At 38.5% G+C, this 20,927-nt stretch overlaps 1 protein-coding gene across 1 annotated transcript in view; it reads left to right on the forward strand.

The window, feature by feature from the left end:
* Prss12 (serine protease 12) overlaps window positions 1–20,927 on the forward strand; it is a 62,888-nt gene that overhangs the window by 24,056 nt on the left and 17,905 nt on the right. The window contains exons 3-7 of the mRNA XM_059265000.1: window positions 5,808–5,986; window positions 7,523–7,664; window positions 10,619–10,815; window positions 13,404–13,545; window positions 18,798–19,003. Coding sequence (XP_059120983.1) covers window positions 5,808–5,986; window positions 7,523–7,664; window positions 10,619–10,815; window positions 13,404–13,545; window positions 18,798–19,003 — 866 coding nt within the window. The remainder of the gene's footprint in view (window positions 1–5,807; window positions 5,987–7,522; window positions 7,665–10,618; window positions 10,816–13,403; window positions 13,546–18,797; window positions 19,004–20,927) is intronic.

Below are 20,927 nucleotides of genomic sequence, written 5' to 3' on the forward strand. Positions count from 1 at the left end.
TACCACTCAGGTTAGGAGATCCACGCTTTTTCCTTTATGTTTGCTCAATAGAGTCTTGTCTTTATTATTTGTTGGGGTAGACTATTAAGAGCAGAGAGTGGTTCAAGTATTGGGATTCTGAATTTTGAAATATTTTTAACTCAACAAAAGGAAATATATTTTTCTTTTCCTTGATTCCCTCCATATTCTCTTCTAGAAGCATTCCTCAGTTCCCTCTTTTTGGTACTTTCTGAATTGTGTGCAGTGAGTCAGGACATAATGGTGCAAATGTGCCCTATGCATTTGGCTTGATGTTATTTAAAGAGAAGCTTAATTTTTTTTATTTCTCTTTATTAAGAAATTTTCTACTCACTCTACATACCACCGACAAATTTCCCTTTCTTCCTCCTCCCACCCTCCCCAGCCCTCTCTCCCAAGCCACCCCACATCCCCACATCTCCCAAAACAAGGTCTCCCATGGGGAGTCAGCAGAGCCTGGCACACTGAGCCTAGGCAGGTCCAAGCCCCTTCCCACTGCACCAAGGCTGAGCAAGACATCACATCACAGGCACCGGATTCCCAAAGGCCTGCCCATGCACCAGGGATGGATCCCGATCCCCCTGTCTTTGTGCCCCCCAAACAGTTTGAGCCAAACAACCGTCTTCTGTATCCCGATGGCCTAGTCCAGTCCCATGGGGGCTCCACAGCCAGTAGTCTACAGTTCATGGGCTTCATCTAGTGTGGCCAGTCATCTCTGCATGTCTTCCCATCATGATCTCGACATCCCCTGCCTGCAGAATTCCTCCTCTCTCTCATTGATAATATTCCTGGAGCTCAGCCTGGTGCTTGGCCGTAGATCTCTGCATCTGCCTCCATCAGTCACTGGACAAAGGTTCTATGATGACAGTTAGGGTATTCACTAGATCAGTCACCAGAGTAGACCAGACCAGGCACCCTCTGGACCACAGCCAGCAGTCCAAGATGGGGTCATCCTTGTGGATTCCTGAGAGCCTCCCTAGCACCCTGCCTCTTCCTATTCCCATGATGTCCTCATCTATCGTGGTATCTCCCTTCTTGCCCTCCCACTCTGTCCTTGTTCCAGCTTGACCCTCCCATTTCCCTATGTTCTCATCCCTCACACCTTGCCTCCCCCTCCCCAGTCTGCTCATGTAGATCTCATCCACTTCTCCTTCGCTGGGTCATCCATATGTCCCTCCTAGGGCCTTTTCCTATTAGCTAGCCTCACTGGAGCTGTGGGTTGCAGTCTGGCCATCCCTTTCCTCACATCTACTTATGAGTGAGTACATACTATGTTTGTCCTTCTGAGTCTGGGTTACCTCACTCAGGATGGTATTTTCTAGTTCCATCCATTTGCCTGCAAATTTCATGATATCATTTTTCTTAACTGCTGAGTAGTACTCCATTGTGTATATGTGCCACATTTTCTTTATCCATTCTTCAGTTGAGGGGCATCTAGGTTGTGTCCAGGTTCTTGCTGCTATGAACATAGTTGAGCATGTGTCCTTGTGGTAAGATTGAGCATTCCTTGGGTATATGCCCAAGAGTGGTATAGCTGGGTCTTGAGGGAGACTTATTCCCAATTTTCTGAGAAACTGCCATACTGATTTCCAGAGTGGCTGTACAAGTTTGCATTCCCACCAACAGTGGAGGAGTGTTCCCCTTGCTCTGCATCCTCTCCAACATAGGCTGTCTTCAGTGTTTTTGATCTTAGCCATTCTGACAGGTGTAAGATGGTATCTCAGAGTTGTTTTGATTTGCATTTCCCTGATGACTAAGGATGTTGAGCAATTTCTTAAATGTCTTTCAGCCATTTGGGATTCTTCTGTTGAGAATTCTCTGTTTAGCTCAGTAGCCCATTTTTTTTAATTGAATTGTTCAGTGTAGCTTAAGTTTTCCTGCCTGGCCCACAGTCAGGATATATCTCTTTCACCTGCCAGTCCCACAGCCTCTCAGACCCGACCAAGTAAACACAGAGACTTATGTTGCTTTCAAACTGTATGGCCATGGCAGGCTTCTTACTAACTGTTCTTACAGCTTAAATTAATCCATTTCTATAAATCTATACCTTGCCACGTGGCTCGTGGCTTACCGGCATCTTCACAAGCTGTTTCTCATCGTGGCGGCTGGCAGTGTCTCTCTGACTCAGCCTTCCACTTCCCAGCTTTATTCTCCTCCTTGCCCCGCCTATCCTTCCTGCCTAGCCAACGGCCAATCAGTGTTTTATTGATTAATTAGCAACACATTTGCCATACATCCCACAGCACTTCCCCCCCTTTTGTTTTTCAAAAAGGAAGGTTTTAACCTTAACAAAGTAAAATTACATATAATTTGGGAATTTGGGCGTAGCTTCTCTTACTACTTCCTGCTGGAAGGGGGCGCTGTATCTTATGGGGAAACAAAGAAAATTTTAGAATTATGGAATAGTCCATGAGGCTGTATTGTCTGAGCCAGTTGCCTTCAAATCGTTCTGGATGTTGGATCATCTGGGCCATGGTGTCATCAGAGACCTTTCAGGGGGTCTTGGCTGGTCAAACCTGATGTATCTTAATCTTGAACAAATCCATAGCCTCTGGCTTTCTGTGGGAACAAAAGCAGAGTCTCCTTTCCAAAGTAACATATCCTTATATCCAAATTTTGAAGTCAAGGTACCTTTAAAATATACATTTTGGCATAACTCAACAGCTTTTACAATCAAATGTTTTTCTGCAGTTAAAAATCCCAAAGACAACACAATCCAGATTCTCTGTGTAATATTCATCTTTACGTGGCTTATTTTATATATTAATTTTACTGTCTCTTTAAAGACTTTATTTTTTTAAACTATGTATTTGTTTCTATAACTCTATATATCACCTTTTTTGTCTCTTTCAAGCCTACGTATCTTTTACACATTGTAAACTATTACATCTGAATCTGTCTTATTGTGAATCTATTGCTTTAAACTGCAGCAGCTGTGGCTGCTGGCTCCGCCCACCTCAGCTTCCCAACATGGCTACGATTACCACCAGCTCTGGGAGCTATCGTGGGTCTATGCTTTTATCCAAGCAGTGTGTAGCCCAAAAACTTCTTTTTTTGTTTTGTACTGTCAAAGTCTAAATCCACCATGCAGCTTAATGTGCCACTTGCAGAGGCCTCATTCCCGCCAGTAGCTCCAACTGGCAGCTGCCGCTCATTTGAGAGAGACAATTAGGAAGCTGGTTTTAGCTCCATTTTAGAATCTTTGTTCTCAGTTTTTAGGTGGAAACTCTTGCCACCACGTTGGACGCCATTTGTAGCTTAAGTTTTCCTGCCTGGCCCACAGTCAGGATATATCTCTTTCACCTGCCAGTCCCACAGCCTCTCAGACCCGACCAAGTAAACACAGAGACTTATGTTGCTTTCAAACTGTATGGCCGTGGCAGGCTTCTTGCTAACTGTTCTTATAGCTTAAATTAATCCATTTCCTTTAATCTATACCTTGCCACATGGCTCGTGGCTTACCGGCATCTTCACAAGCTGTTTCTCATCGTGGCGGCTGGCAGTGTCTCTCTGACTCAGCCTTCCACTTCCCAGCTTTATTCTCCTCCTTGCCCCGCCTATCCTTCCTGCCTAGCCAACGGCCAATCAGTGTTTTATTGATTAATTAGCAACACATTTGCCATACATCCCACAGCAGTTCAGTATTTTAAAGTCTAGCTTTTTGAGTTCTTTATATATTTTGGAGATCAGCCCTCTGTCAAATGTGGGGTTGGTAAAGATCTTTTCCCATTCTGTAGGCTGTCTTTTTTGTCTTATTGACCATATCCTTTGCTCTATAACAGCGTCTCAGTTTCAGGAGGTCCCATTTATTAATTGTTGCTCTCAATGTCTGTGCTACTAGTGTTATATTTGGGAAGTGGACTCCTGTGCCGATGTGTTCAAGACTGCTTCCTGCTTTCTCTTCTATCAAGTTCAGTGTAACTGGATTTATGTTGAGGTCTTTGATCCACTTGGACTTGAGTTTTGTGCATGGCAACAGATATGGATCTATTTGCAATCTTCTGCATGTTGATATCCAGTTATGCCAGCACCATTTGTTGAAGATGCTTTCTTTTTCCCATGCTACTGTTTTGGCTTCTTTGTAAAAAATTGTATGTTTATAGGTACGTGGATTTTTAGTGTCAGGGTCTTCAATTCGATTCCATTGGTCCACAATGTCGGTTTTTATGCTAGTACCAAGCTGCTTTTATTACTATAGCTCTATAGTAGAGCTTGAGGTCAGGGATCATGATGCCTCCAGAGGTTGCTTTATTATACAGGATTCTTTTAGCTATCCTAGGTTTTTGTTTTTCCATATAAAGTTAAGTATTGTTCTTTCCAAGTCTGGGAAGAATTGTGTTGGGATTTTGATGGAGATTGCATTGAATCTGTAGATTGCTTTTGGTAAGGTTGCCATTTTTACTGTTAATTCTACCTGTCCATGAGCATGGGAGACCTTTCCATTTTCTGATATGGAGAAGCTTAATTTTTAAATGTTGTTTTCAACATGAGTACTCTTGAGACCTCTATACTACCTAATAAAATGAGTCAAATAAGATGTTTAACCATGAAGTTGCCTGCATAAGACTTTGCCATCACTGAGGTATTACATCCATTTAATGAATGTTTTTCTTTTAATACATTTTTTTGTTGTAATTATCAAGATAGTTATAGAACCATGAATAAAGGAATAGGTATAATATCAATGAAGAACTGAAGATATAGATGTTAAAGTCCAAGGATAAAAGATAAAGGGAGCTGAAAAGCAATCTCTAAAGTTAGTCATCATTCAATGGATGAAGGCCATCTTCATGGAATCTGGGCCACACTTCTTTGAACTGTAGGAGAAATTTGTTATGAGTAAACTTGTGTGATGCTCTTTTGTCAGAAACAGATTTGACTGAATGACAGGAATTGAAAATACCAACAACTTAACAAATTTAAGCACGCACATAATTAGGCCTCAAAGAAGAGACCAGAGGCAGCCAGCAGAATCTAGCTTAGTGAGTCTGCACTCATCAGGACACCGGCTCTTTCTTGCTTCTATCTCTGTGCCCTTAATAGGGTGTTTTTTTTGGGACACCGTGCTCATGTGTCCAATTCAGCACTCCAGAGGCTGAGGCAGAATGATTGGTTACTGTGAGTTTAAGTCTAGTTAAGACTACATAGATGGTTTCAGAGCTGTCTAGTTTGGTTTAGACCCTGTCTCCAAAACAGTGTGTGCACGGAGGAGGCACAACATGGGCCCGTGTAGCATCACTCCTTCAGCCATTACCTTTACTTTATGTGCAAAATGAAGGAGAGGGAATGAAGACATTGCCTTCGAGTGATCCATGACTGTTTCTTTCTAAATAGTGCTGCTAAAAACTTAATAATGGTCAAGTTTTATTTGGAGATGATGGAAAGCTTCTGCAGACAGGCGATATTGATAATTGTACATCAATGTAAATGACTTAATGTGCTTAACCATTGTTAAGATGGTGTTTATGTCTTGATATAAATAGCTCTCTTGTAGGATAGGAGGCTTGGAAGTGTGTTTATTTTGGGTAGTCATTACTGTACTTTTAAAAACACTGAGATTATGTTATTAATGACCAAGGGAGAGTAAAGGTTGAGAAATACCAAACAGTTTTTAAACATGTATGGTGGTGGACAGTGGAAACAAGACAGAGTAAAGAAACTCACAAATAACATAGGGAGTATTTGGGGAGTGGGATTAATCACTATGTGTTGGTCAGAAGCGAGGAAATAGGACAGGAGCACCTTTCATTATGGAATCCAGAATTCATCTACTATTTATGTTTACCCAGTGGCATTGCCAAGGCATGGCATCACGCACATTTTGGGGAAGGAGCTGGCCCAATATTGTTGGATGAAGTGCGCTGCACAGGAAATGAGCTGTCAGTTGAGCAGTGTCCAAAGAGCGCCTGGGGAGAGCATAACTGTGGCCATAAAGAAGATGCTGGAGTGTCTTGTGTCCCTCTAACAGGTAAGGGTGTCACTTCCTAAATGTGCTACCTTCTTCCCCCATGGCTGGTATTGCCACAGCTTCCTTTCTTAATTCATATATTGTCAAATGAGCAGACCAATGAGCGTCTAAGCAAAACTTAGGATAAAATCAGACACAATTTTTATTTCAAAATGTAATTTCTTCACTCACAGTGATTTCTAAAAGTTTCTATTTAAAGTCCAACAAAGCTAGGTCAGAAACTATCACTTTTCTTTTTTGCAATATAAAGTACCCAACAGCCAAAATCAATGTGCAGTGATGCATACTAGACATTAGGTGTCAGTATATTACATCTTTAATCCAGTCAGCTGATAGTCACTGTAAAACTGTGTTTATGTGATTGCTCATTAAAGAAAACTGATAAAGAGGCCATGGTAGCTTTGTAATCAAATCTTAGACTAATGCACATTGTAGCATGTCTGCCTTATACATCATGTGTCATAAGAAGGGGATGCTTTAAAATATTTTTGTTTATGTATGTCTGTGTGTGTATGTGAAAAGTAAAAGGATTAGTATGTATGGAACTCTGATTTATATCCTTTTATTAATGCTGTTGTTTTATTAGAAACACAATGCGTTTGTGCAGAATAGAAATTTCTAATTTACACCAAAGTTGACAGGATTTCATTTCTTTGAGCTGCCCTCTTTCAAATGAGGTAATCTTGTTAGTGCTATGATGGGCATATGAGATAATAGATAGTACAATGCTTTGAAGACAATAAATTTTAAACAACAGGTAGTTTTGTGTCAAGAGACTTTTGTTCATTTCAGTGGATACCAGAGACCTATGAAAAGTATGTTCTACTCTCTGGTTACGTGTGTTTCATTGAGAGGTGTTTGGATTATTTTGGATGGAAATGGTTTCTAAATCTATGTCTTTGGTAATGAAATTTTTGGGTTATCTGCTTACAAATTTTTTGTAGAATCCTCTGTGTATAATTACTCACTGAGTTAATAACATTCAAATTTCAGATCTGTATTGTCAGTAAAAGAACAAAGGCAAGATGTGTTTTTATTACCCGTGGGTGTCTGAAGAATAATGACGTCATTGACAAGCTAGATTGCTCTTTACCTGAATTAGCTGTGTCTGCATGCTTACTTCAGTATTTTGATGTGCACTTAAAAATTTGAAATACCACCTCTAAATTACTATATATATATTTTTTCTTTGCTATTTTAATGAAAATGACCATTGTTCTTTAGATTTAAGAGGAATGGAATTATGGGAAATTTCCCAAATAGGATTTAATATAGAAAAATTAAAAAAATATGTACTTTGAAATTACATCAGAATGTATTTTCTGCTTGGAGAATACAGTAAAAATATCAGGAAGACAGATGTACTAATCTTAGGGAAGAATGCAATGACTTCATGACTGAGTAGAGTCATAATGTTAGGTTATCAAATGGCTCAAAGTGAGACCTAGATAAGGTGATACGTCAGGTCAAACAAAGGTGCTTTTATTATTATTTTTTAAAGCATATTTGCCTTATGTGTTTATCTCCTTCTCACAGATGGGGTCATCAGACTTGCAGGAGGGAAGAGTGGTCATGAAGGTCGCTTGGAGGTATACTACAGGGGGAAGTGGGGAACAGTCTGTGATGACGGATGGACTGAGACAAACTCACACGTGGCTTGTCGACTGCTGGGATTTAAGTAAGGCTCATTGGTGTGGGGACATTAAATGCCAAAATACATCTTTAAAGTCAGAATTACTGCATAATCCTTACCTGTAATTCCTAAAAATAGATATGTATTCCCTATCAGTTACCTATCATCTATCATCTATATGTCTGACATCTGTTATCATCAGCATCTATAGTCTATTATGATTTGCCTGCCATATCAGTAATGCCTGCTTACCTACCTACCTACCTACCTATATATCTACCTACCTACCTACTACCTTGCCAATCTACCCACAAATGGACATACAATAAAAAAATAACATTTTTAAAGATAATGAGTACCATCTCTTGTCATTTATTTTATTTACCTTTCTTACCAACACTTCTTTTTTCCCCTCCAACATCTTTTTTCTTGAACAAATTGTTTGAAGCTAAGAGTGACTTCTAGTCCATTCTTTTGTCTATTCAGGCAAGCTTCTGAATGCTTTTATTATGATCTGTTGTTACTAGTGGATGCTATTAGTTTTGACATCGTTGTTTCTAAAATTTCAGCAATTCTAGTGGGGAATGTTGTGGTGTCACGTGGTTCTTTCTTGGAACATGATGATAATTGACACTTGTGCTGGGAAAGAACAGCCCTCTTGTCGTGAGATGACCTTTAGAACTAGCCTTTGACCTTGCCCACTTACAATCTGAGTGCCACACTTTGGGCCAGTATATGTCATGTTACATACATAATGCATTCCAGAATAAAGACTTAAGTTGGTTGAAGTAACAAAAAGATGCCCTTGAGGTAAATCTTCAAATGAATTCCATGGATGCCCCTTCTTTCTATTGTTCATTTTTCTATAGCATGATTTTAAAAATTAGTGAAATCACTTAATTTCAGCTTGAAATACAGCTAATCACAAATATTCACTAAGCCTTAAAATACATATCACCTTCAAGCTGGGTAAAGCTATGCTTAGTGGCGTATTTTATAAAGAAATAAAATGAAATATTCTCCATGATTTCCCATTCTTATGATCACTTGGAATTTTCATGTGTCTTTTTATATCAGCTATATTTACTACAACATAAATCTATGATTTTATAGCCATCTTGCTTTACTTTTTCAGTGGCATAGTGTCACAAGTTTTGATGTAACTTGATATCCATTAAATAGTCACACGATGAATATTTAGGTTATTTTCTAGGTAACTATTAGTGTAATAATAAATAATGCTATAATGAAAGTACAGATGTACAAATTCACTGACATTTTTCATTTTGGGGGAATAGCAACTGTTGAAATTACTAGGCTAAGGCATATAATAGTCAAATATATATGGCCATTTAATTAGAACTATTTAGCATATACCATGTCACATTTAGTGAGTATGTTACCCTGACAATTGTAGCTTCAGTTTTCACAGATGTGGGGAGACATGTCTATTGTTTGCCGTTTATTTTCACATTTTTTCCTCATTAATGAAAATGACCAAGTGACACTAAGTTTTCCTCTGCATTTTACATATTTTAGTTTCAAAGACCCATGCCATTTTCTCCCTTGTACAGATTATTTGGGCTTACTGGCACTTACAATGTTCTCATTCATGTGTTAGTGTGAGCGTGTGCCACATTTAAGTTACAGAGGAAGTTCTGAAAGCGATGATTCACTGGGGATGAGAAAGAGTAAACTTGGTGTCTTTGTACAAATGCAGTCTCAAAGCTAACAAAACTTCCTGTTATATGTTTTGTGGTTGAATTAGAGGGAAATCAGAGTAAGGCGTTTGCTGGAAGAATGCTCTAAGTCAAAAGTGACAGCAGTATGTGATTTAAATTCAATGCTTTTCTAAAATTTGATTAGCAGAAAAGTAGCCTTAAAATGACTACTTAAAAACTGTGTTGTGCCAAGGGGTGGTGGCACACACCTTTAATCCCAGGGCTCAGGAGGCAGAGGCAGGCAGATCTCTGTGAGTTCAAGGCCATCCTGGTCTACAGAGTGAGTTTAGGACAGCCAATGCTACACAGAGAAACCCTGTCTCAAAAGACATAAGATTATGTTGCTTTAACTTATTAAAAAATTCATCTAGTTAAATCCAGTGATTGCATAGTAGAACTATTAGGAAAATTCATGGCAAATGGAAAGATGTCTTCATATCCTTACGAAGAAACAATAGAAGTGTCGAGGGAGGGGAATGATGGGCATACAATTTCTGACTGAGAGTTAGTTGAATTTTACAAACTCTGAGAGTTGAAGGCACTTGGAAGTGAGCTCAGTAATATTATGATGATTTTTAAGGAATGAAAAAAAAAGTTGAAAGAAGGGTGAACATAAATGCAATTACTTAATTGCCAGTTTTTTAATTTTACAGGTATTTGCTACTTCACAGCTTATCATTTATTGCAATACATACTATAATGTAATAAAGTCAATCAGCACAGTGTCATTTATAAAAAAAAACTATGCATTAAACTCATATAACCCTTCAAAAAGAACACTGTCATTGTTTTTACTTTGATGGGCCAACATCAAAATTGTAATCCCAGATTGGGTCCTGTGTTTGAGCAGTCACTGAATTCTATACACTTTCTGTCTTGGAGAAGGACTCCACAAAGCCGGAGGGAAGTGGATAAACTCAGATTAGCTCAGATAGTTTGAGCAGAGCCCCAAACAAACAATTGTTTCCCCCTCTCTACTTCACTGAGTTGATCCATGGCCAGGAATCTGAGGTTTATTTCTTTGCACGCTCTCCGGCTGGTGGGTTAAACTGTAGACAAAACACAAGAAAGAATTACCGGTTAGTTCCTCATCAAGTCAACCAAAGGATGTTAAGATGACTTAAATACACGGCAAGGCAAGTGGAGTTGGGTCTCCACGGCAGGACAAAGGTCAAATTCTTACCCCCTGAAGTCATGATACTTAATTAGGTTGTTTTCTAACGGTGCTTTGACTCCCGGGATGGCAGTCCTGTGAACAGTACTGTTTCATCGCTGCAGATACGGCAGACAGGCCTCTGTAAACCACTTTGAAGGCAGCAATGGGCCCATATGGCTGGATGACGTCAGCTGCTCAGGAAGAGAAGCCAGCTTCCTCCAGTGTGCCAGGAGACAGTGGGGAAAGCATGACTGCAGCCATAGGGAAGACGTGGGCCTCACCTGCTACCCTGGCAGTGAGGGACACAGGCTTTCTCCAGGTAAGGACGGATGGCTCTTGAAGACACAGGCATTTACTCTGCTTCTCCACTGGTCTTGAATGCAAAACATTTCCCACCCTTGACTTACTGTTTAAAGGTCTGTTTCCCTAGAAAAAATAGCTTTTGAGTTCTCAACTACTATTACATTTCTAATCCTGGATTTGTTTTTCACCACTTAAAAGTATAAGTTATTCAATAAGAAAACAGGTTTCTAACCCCACATATCTAATGGCCTAAATTCATCCCCCAGAATTCACAAGGTAGGAGAAGAAAACCGGTTCCCCTAGGTTCTCTACAATAAAAAGACTATATAAATTTTTAATTTTTTAAAGAGTATGTAAAATTTGGGGCTGGATTGCTGGCTCAGTGGTAAAGAGCACTGGCTACTCTTCCAGAGTTCTGGGGTTTTGTTCCCAGCGACTACATGGCAGCTCACCACTACGTATAACTCCAGTCTCAGAGAATTCTAGTCCCTCTTTTGCCCTCTGCAGACACCAGGCAAGCCAGACATACCCACAAGCAAAACACTCATACACATACAAATAAATTAAATAGAGCAAGATACATGAAAATTTTCTTGAAACTGTTGAAACTGTTGAGATAGATCATGGAGATCTAATTCCTTATGGATGTATTTTCTTAATGTTAGAAGATTTAAAAATGTAAAAATTGAAAACCAAGACTCTTAAAAAATTTCATCAGTTTGAATTTGGTCTTTGGGGAATCAGCATTTATTTTTGAACCTTCTCTTGTGAAGAACACTAAAATTTCAGACACACTAGTAAGAAGTATAAAGTTTCAAATGTTCTGTTTAGTACATAGTTAAAACTTGCTGCACTTTGAAAGCTACTAGTTAGAAGTGTATATTTACTTAAACACATGTTGGTTTTGACTTTGCTATATAATTCATTCTCCCTCCTGTCTCATGAAGTAATCCTGATCAAGGACTGAAACTGGGGGCTGAATCATTCTGGGCACAACAAGGAAAGATGGAGAGCTAAAAATTACTATTTTTTTCTCTCTTCGTAAAGACACGGGAAATACTGAATTAGGACATATCCCAATGACTGCACAAATTATTGTGTCAGGATGTGAATCTCAGTGGGGGCTTTAAATACTACCACATGTTTGGTTTTTTTGGGGGGGTGGATTTTGGAATTTTGAGAAAGAAAAATAAAATGTTTATTTTGTCAACAATTTTTTGGTTAATAAATATCAATTCAATAATTTCATATGTTGTTTTAAGCATGTATTAAGTGATAGTTTGGTCATTAGCTCCCTGATTCCACCTCTTTGGTTGTCTTGGTCAACTTTTACCATGCTTTATTGTCTGTAAGTCCTCACTCATAAGTTCTATTGAAGCTAGAAGACCCTTCCAGTAACTAGGCACCCAAAGGTGTATGCATCAATCTGCTTGGGCTGCTGTGAAGACCACAGATAGAGTAGCTTCAACACAAATGTTTATTTTCTCACAGTCTGGAAGTGAGGCATTCAAACCAGTCTCAGTGAGGTTGGCTCCTTGAGAAGGAATTCTAAAGGAAGGGCTGCAAAGGACACATATTCTCCAGGTTTCTGTCCTTGGCTTGGTTTGTAGATGGCAGATCTCCACCTGGGGCCATTTTACATCTTCCTTTTAAAACTCTGTCTGTCTTCTTTTCCATTGTATTGAACAAAGATTCAGCTTCATAGCTACACCATTCCATCTTGGAGAATGAATCTCAGTAAAGGCCCCAAGTGATACCATCTGTCTATCACTATCTCTATATTGTCTGTATCTATATCTATCTACCTATCTCTCTATATATTGGGGAAGACAGAGATGTGACTTTTCATCATTTACGCAGTTTCAACCTTAATTTATTAGAGATCAATTTCTTGGTTTTTAAATATTAATACATTTTGTGATTTAAGTCCTTCATTTGAAATAAAAGTTAAACAAAAGGTTTTAGACTGATAACTGCCTTCCTCCATGCCACGCTTTCTAGCAGCCTACCCAATTGAGTTACCCTGTATGCCAGTGCTGTACCTGTTTATACCTTCCTAAAAATCTTAACTGGGAAGTATATACTCCAGCTAGGTTCGTAAATTAAAAAATGACTTAAAACAAAAGAACTCTTAATGCTCTGTTACTATTAGAAGTTAGTTGTAATAGAGCTAGCGCATGATTTTAGAGTGCCATGCATCCATCTGTCATCTGTCCATCCATCCATTCATTTGAGCAGCTCTTTTTCTCTGCATGCGAGACATTTCCAAATGCTAGGGACAGAAAGTTGAGCAAGATGAGCCCTTTGGTTGCAGAACTTTACCAAGGACAAGGGAGACGCCTGGGTTTTATTGGTATTTCATCTCCCTCTCCAGAAGAAGGATTGCTAGTTGATTTTTTTTTTAAATTAAGACATTTTTTAAATTCATTTTACATACCAATCACAGATTCCTCTCTCTTCCCTCCTCCCATCCTCCCAACCTTTGCCCCACCCCCACTGGTTGATTTTATATCTGATTTTTTAAATTGTATTTTGTAAAGTTTTCATGCTTTAACATGACTTGGCTTGTTTTGGCTTTTCTAATATTTTAAAATCATGACTTAGGTTTTCCTATCAGACTAATGGACGGAGAAAATAAGAAAGAAGGACGAGTGGAGGTTTTTGTCAATGGCCAATGGGGAACAATTTGCGATGATGGATGGACCGATAAAGATGCAGCTGTGATCTGTCGGCAGCTTGGTTACAAGTAAGGAAGCCCCAGTTCTCTGGGATGGTGCTTGGTGAACATTGCTATGACTCCTAATTCTTAGGTTTATTCTAATGAGTTTCCTTTCTGTAAAATTAGTTTCTTCAATTAAAAACATCAACAGCATGGTGATTTGGAATTGTAAAGAGTCAATAAGTAGTCTAGCTATATTTACTTTAGCTTTCCAAGAAATATGTTACATACTGTCACAAATACAGTCCAGCTCTGACTGTTCACAGCCACAGGCACTCAGGTCAACTTTTCCTGTGATGTAGGCTTGAGCACTGAATCCCCAGTCATTGAACCAACAGCTGGTTCTTGCTATTCGTGGGAGTCAAGCTGTTCAGAGCAGCTACAAATGCAGGAAATGCTGATGTAGCTGAGGGCAGCATTCTGCCTTTCTCTGTCAGTTCTCATACTTATGAATACTTATCTTTTCTTGCAATCTACATTTTTCCTTCTGCATTTGTGTGCTTGTGTGCCTGTATGTGTGTGTTAACTTCACTGAAACAGCCCCCAAGCTAGGGCTGATGTGTTGTGTAGTGTTCCTTAGGAGAAAAGGCCATAATGTGGCTTATGGAAAAATATTAATTTACAGTATAAAATAAGAAAATATGGGGGTTGGGGATTTAGCTCAGTGGTAGAGCGCTTGCCTAGCAAGCGCAAGGCCCTGGGTTTGGTCCTCAGCCCTGAAATTTAAAAAAAAAAATGGATATTTGAATCTGGAGAAGGCAGATTCTCAGCTGGGTGACTTGGAGTTTTCATGAGTAACAGTGAAAACATGTCAAATGGGGGTTTGGGGTTACAAGTAGAAACACAAGTTATAACACAGAGGCCAGGGAAGTGTCTCAGTAAGTAAGACCCCTTGCTCTGCAAATATGAGTGTAGCATGAATCTTAACAGGTCTTATTAATAAAAACAAATCCAAGGCCAGTTATTGGGGTGAATGCTGGAAGATCAGAGAAGCAGAACAAGCCACAGCTTCCTCACCTCGACAGTTCCTCAGCTGATCCTGTTTCCTCAGACTAGAAGCCTCTGAGTCCTCATTTAGAACGGATCTCAGCTGAACTGCTTCTTGAACGCCTGAAAGCTTAACCAGCTAAAAGCTTCTAGTTTCTGGTCTTCACGCCTTATATATCTTTCTGCCATCACTCCCTGGGATTAAAGGTGTGTGAGTCACCATGCCTAGCTGTTTCCAGTGTGGCCTTGAACTCAGAGATCCAGGTGGATCTCTGCCTCTGGAATGCTAGGATTAAAGGCGTGTGTACCATTATTTCTTGGCCTCTATATCTAGTGTCTGTTCTGTTCTCTGACCCTAGATAAATTTATTAGGGTGTACAATATTTTGGGGAACACAATACCACCACATGTGAGACCTGCACTTGAGCACTCAGAACTCACATAGAAAGCTAGGCCTGGCTGAGCATGCTGGAAGCCCCAGCTTTGCAGGATAGGGACAGACAGGTCTTTGAGAGGTGGCTGGCCAGCAAGCCTAGCCCAAATGGTGCCTTATGGTTCAGTGACAGATCCCGTCTTGAGGCAGTAAGACAGAGAGCAAAGAAAAAGACACCTAACGTCCTGCTCTGACTTCCACCTGTACTTACTGACAAGACATGTGCCCCTGCACACTCATGTGTATCACCACACACAAAACACACACAGCTATAGCATAGAGGGTTGTGAAATATAAGCTAATATATATGTTACCTAGTTCATAGCAGATAACTAATAATGATTTGTATTTACAAAATATACCCTTAATTATATGCATATCTTAAGTATTGATCAATTGAATTAGTTATTTCTGTGTAGAATACATTTTATTCAAAATGGTGTTTGTGTTGTATACAATTTCAATATTTTTGTTATTGAAATCCTCTATACCCAATAAATGTAGATATACTTGCATGGTTTTATGATTTCCAACTGAGAGGACATGAGATTTTGTACAGGAACACACATACAATTGTAGACACACATGTGACTTGAGAAGAACATCTTTTTTTCCCATGTCCATTTTGAGTCATAAAAATCTTTGGCAACACATTTATTTGCAGAAATCAATCCAGAAAATGTTGTCTACCATTTAAAGGCCTGAGCCTCCTGTGTAGACATTCTAGAGATCTGCCCTCTTGCCCACAATCTCATGTGTGAAGGATCCTGTGCAAACAGAATCAAATTAGAAAGTATTTTATAGAAGGAAAACAGAAATGCGGTCATAAAAACCAGGAACGTGAGTGAAACTAATGTGATATGGTTAGCGTGAACAGAAAAGCCAAAGGCATTCTTTAAGTATGTGTTACATGATGTCTGACAAAGTATAGCATGTGAACCCACTGTTCTTGGAGTGCTGACAATATGCTGAGATCAGTTGAATTCACTGAGGCAGAATAATCAGTCAGGATGAAACTCTAATTGATTTGAATTTTGTGTGAATATGGTTCAAGTGGGCTTGCTCTTGAATAGCTTATTGATTAGAGTGGCATTCTTTTTTTTTTAAAAAAAAGGTTTATTTATTTATTATGTATAGTGTTCTGTCTGCATGTATTCTTAAAAGCTAGAAGAGGGCACCAGACCCCATTACAGTGGTTGTGAGCCACCATGTGGTTGCTGGGAATTGAACTCAGGACCTCTGGATGAACAGCCAGTGCTCTTAACTGCTGAGCCATCTCTCCAGCCCTAGAGTGGCATTCTTAACCAAAATTTAAAGTGGTGTTCCACCACTACTGTTTTAATAGAGATGTAAAATTAAGTATATTTATTTGTCTTCCATTTAAATACTTGTATATGCTGTTTCAAATAAAACACTGTTTGACTTTGCTTTCTGCTGTGATAGACACCACCTCAAAAAACGACTTGGGAGGAAAGGGTTTATTTCATCTTATGTGTCAGGTTACTGTCCATCACCAGGGAGGTCAGGGCAGGGGTCAGAGGGAAACTGCTTACTGGTTGCTTCCAGGCTCACATTCTGCTGCTTTTCCTCCAGCCCAGACTCACCTGATCCTGGTTGTACTGCCCACAGTGGCCTAGGCTCACCTACATAATTTAACAATCAAGAATTCACCCCCATAGACATACCCGCTGGTCCAGTCTGATCGAGACAATCCCCCAATTGAGAGTCCTCAGGTAACTCTGGGCTGGATCAAGTTGACAGCTAAATAAGTAGAAGAAGCAGTTACAGCATCCTATAATATCCAGTGGAAGATAAATCGGACCCTGTTGTCCATTTAGAAATAACTGAAGGGGAAAATACTTAATTGATATACAAAACAATTACTTTCCTCCTGGAAATTGTATTTTAAATTTCTCCCTCGGCTATAAATGTATATGTGTGTGCATGTGTTTATACATACAAACATAGATATTCATAGTTTGTACAATAGTATGAAGCACCTCATCACTACTGCCAAGCTTAGCAAATAGAGTGCTACTGTACCTTTAAGTGCCTAATGTGCCATTCACACTGTTCCTTACTCCACTACCCAAAGTAAAAACTCTCCCAAATTTTGTGTAATCCTGTTACATTTCTTATAGCTTTAAAATATGTGTTCTCCTTAACCCATAGTTAGATCTGTTTTTAAAAATCTGATTTTGAAAGTCAGTTATCCTACGTTAGGATCTTTACTTGCTTTGTTTCTGTATTGCTTTTGAGATACCACTTTATACAAGAGGGTGTGATTCGTTTGTATCCATTTTGCTCTGTAATATTCACATCTGTAAATATACACTTTACCTCATGATTGTATTAACACTGTGCATATATTTGTAGCAGTGCATTTTCTATTATTATAACTGAAAAGCACAGGCTGAGTAATTTATAAAGAAGGAAGTTTGTTCAACTCACCATTCTGGAAGGTTGGAAGTTTAAGGAGTCTCCTCATCTAGTGAGGACCATCTTGATGGTGGAGACTGTAGTACTCAATGGCTGGGCAGTTTACTCCACAGAGAGAGGACTAGTCCAGGAGACAGAGACCAAATGCCTTTATAAAGGACTTGTTCAAGGGAGATTGTTAGGGAGTATATTCAGGAATATAATCATTAGCATGTTGACTATGTATATACTCAAGTTTGTCCCGGGCTGCAAAATTGCTTTCCCATGTGGCTACACTATTTACATACTCAGTAGCAGTGACAATCTTTAAATTTATGAATAGCTAGTGTTTACCTCATCACTAATCCCTAATGAGGTCAAACAAATTCCCATTTGTTTACTGGCCATTAATATTTTCTTTTATATAAAATGCAATGTTTGGGTATCGATTTTATCAGGATTATTTTATTTGGGATCTATCTTGCTTTTATCTTTAAGTTTTGTAATTTTTAAAATTTTGTGTAATTTTTAGGAGTTCTTTGAATAATGTGTGTTCTTTTCTCTGTTGTAAAAGTATTTATCAACAAATACATTTGTAAATGTTTATTATAAATATGAGCTTTCTGACTTATCTCTTCACTTTCCTTAGTGTGGTTTTTAGTGAAGTGGAATTCTTGATTTAAGTTGTCAAGTTTATCAGTCTTTTTATCTTATTTATATCTTTAATAATTTTTTTCTAACTTTGACTTGTTAAGGGTATTTTTCCTGATTCTAACTTTAATGATTTTTCCTTTTATAATTGTGTTCAGTAATTTATTAGAAATTGAGTTAAAGACGGAACTTTTGCTTTTCATTAATGAAGTTTTGGATTTGTTTATCTTCAGAAAGTAATATTAAAACAAAAAAATATTCCAAATAATTCTGCCTTCCATGATTCCCAGCTTTTTCTGTGTTAAGAATTTTATCTAATTGCTTCAAAAGGAGGTGAAAAAATAAGTCTTTAGCTCCACCTTACCAGGTGGGCCACATGCACTGAGTGTCACTTTGATGCAGCTCATTTCTTTCCAATAAAAGTTTCTGTGACTTAAAAAAAAAATAAGTCATTAGGTTCTCTGGTAATTATTTAATCTCATTTTTTTTCTTGGTAATGTGATATCAAAAGAGTGAAATTTGGGGGTAGGGTGACTTCATTTTTGACATCCATTATGTGTGACTTTCTAAGTAGAAGCTAAATTAGAGTCATTTGATTCTGTAAAGTATCTATGGAACGCACCAATGAAGAATGTTAAATGTTTTGACAGGCACAAAAAGTGATTTCTCAGTACACACACATACTAATTTTAATATTCGGATCTAAGGAAGAGTTAAGCTGGAGTGTGTTGAAATCTGTCAGATGTTTGGCTGGCTGACCCTCCACATCTGAGGAATGCTCTGTTTCTAGGGGTCCTGCCAGAGCAAGGACCATGGCTTATTTTGGGGAAGGAAAAGGACCCATCCACATGGATAACGTGAAGTGCACAGGAAGTGAGAAGTCCCTGGCGGACTGTGTCAAACAGGATATTGGAAGGCACAACTGCCGCCACAGTGAGGATGCGGGAGTTATCTGTGACTATTCTGAGAAGAAAGCATCGGGTAATGGTCATAAAGGTACGTCACTTCTGGGCCACTAAGCAAGTCGAAGATTACTAATTCCCATCATGATATTTGGGCTTTGTTAACAAAATCCTGGTGCAAAAGGAATGCATGTAGCCCCTTGTTGTTTCTGTTCATGTTTGGAGCTGCTGGTGGTCAGCATGTGTCTTCATAAGGCTTACAGAGGGGAGGGAGTAAGCTTCCAGCACCTTGCAATCTCTGAGATCAACTCCTTGTCCATTCCCAGCCATTTCTGTATTGCTCCTTTGAAGGTCATACAGTTGTCCAGCTTGTTACTATCCTTAAAGACTCAGGATTGAGATAATCATTCTTATTATTACTATTTTCAAAAGCAGAGGTAACTTTTAAGAGACTTTTGTTTTGATGTTTTGAGGCAGAGTCTCACTCATGCTCAGACTAATCTGGAACTTTCACTGCAGTCCAGGTAGTCATAAGATCACAATGATCCTCCTGCCTCAGCCTCTGGAGTGTTGGGATTACAGTCATGAGCCACTACACCTAATTAAAGTCAAATCTGAAAGGATCTTTTTCTTTTGTAGATTTTATTCCCAAAAATTTTAAAATTGAAGGAAATTGAGAATACAGTACAATATTGGCATAGTAAGTTGCTCTCCCATATTTAGAATTCTCAAAAATTATTTGAATTTTCAAGTTGTATGAAATAATAAATACTGCTTTAAAAGAAAGAATGAGGGAATTAGCTTGTTTGAGAAATCATTGGTTATTTTTTATAAAGAGAACAAGCATTTTTGATCTGGATTGATATACATAGTTTGGGATCATTCACACATCCTCTCTCTAATAATTGTTGAGATAATACAAGATCAGGATTGAATGATGCTGACATGGTCCTGTGATTCTCAGGGGTTTCTAACTGTGCTAGTGATACTCAGAAGCCTGTTTTCCCTAAAGACAACTTAACTTGTTTCCCTAAATACATCTTTCCCTAAAAACAACTTAATTTGCTAAATTCCTTTCAACAATTAAAATTACACTTACATATTGAATATAACAAATTCTTTGTTATATTATATATAATAATATAAATATTATATATATATATACACATATATGTAATGCCAAATTCCTGAAGCAGTTGAAAAACGTAGAACTGAATGTGTAAACACATTTTATTTTGATGCTTTTCCATTGTAGACAGTGTTTCCATTCCTCACTGAAAATGTTCCCTCCCTGGCTACCTGACAGAACTGGGCTCATTATCTTCTTGCTTTCTGCTGCAGTTCAGAACTGGGTGACTTTTATAAGACAACTGAACACAAGTGATTGGTGATGGGTCATCCGATAAGATACTCTTATAAAGGAATACAATCTTGCTTCTCATTTCTTTACTCCAGTGTACAGCTTAAAATTGATTTTTGTTTCTTAAAGTCAGGTGCTTTTTGCTTGCTTAGTATTAGAGCGTGACTTTTCTTGGCATCAGATACACTGGCCCAATGTGGAACATTACTGCGAAGTTTTTCTCACACTATAAATTGCAGTGCCGTCTCTAAGACTCATATCCAAAGTGATGAAGGGTCAGGTTTTGATGGCATGCCCCTAAGGTCATTTGGCAAATTAATCATCTTGGTACACATTACTGCACCTCTTTCTTTGCCAAAAATTACGGCTGGCTCTCTGGTGGATTCCCTTGCCTAGTTACCTTGGATCCATTAGCACGGATTTGGTCTTCATGTTCTTGGCACAATTCCCACCCTTCTTATACAGATAGAAAAATAACAAAAAACAAAAACACCTGTGTGTATACTATACACTTCATGTTTTAAACTTATTTATATGCTTATAAATAAACAGCATATAAATTTGTGTATATATACTTTTAGAAACTACTCCTACATAAATTCTTTGTAAAATTATTTTAAAATTTAGTCATGCCTTATATATTTTCTTTTCTTTTGTA

Source organism: Peromyscus eremicus, chromosome 6, assembly GCF_949786415.1.
Source record: "Peromyscus eremicus chromosome 6, PerEre_H2_v1, whole genome shotgun sequence".
In the NCBI taxonomy this organism is placed as follows: domain Eukaryota; kingdom Metazoa; phylum Chordata; class Mammalia; order Rodentia; family Cricetidae; genus Peromyscus; species Peromyscus eremicus.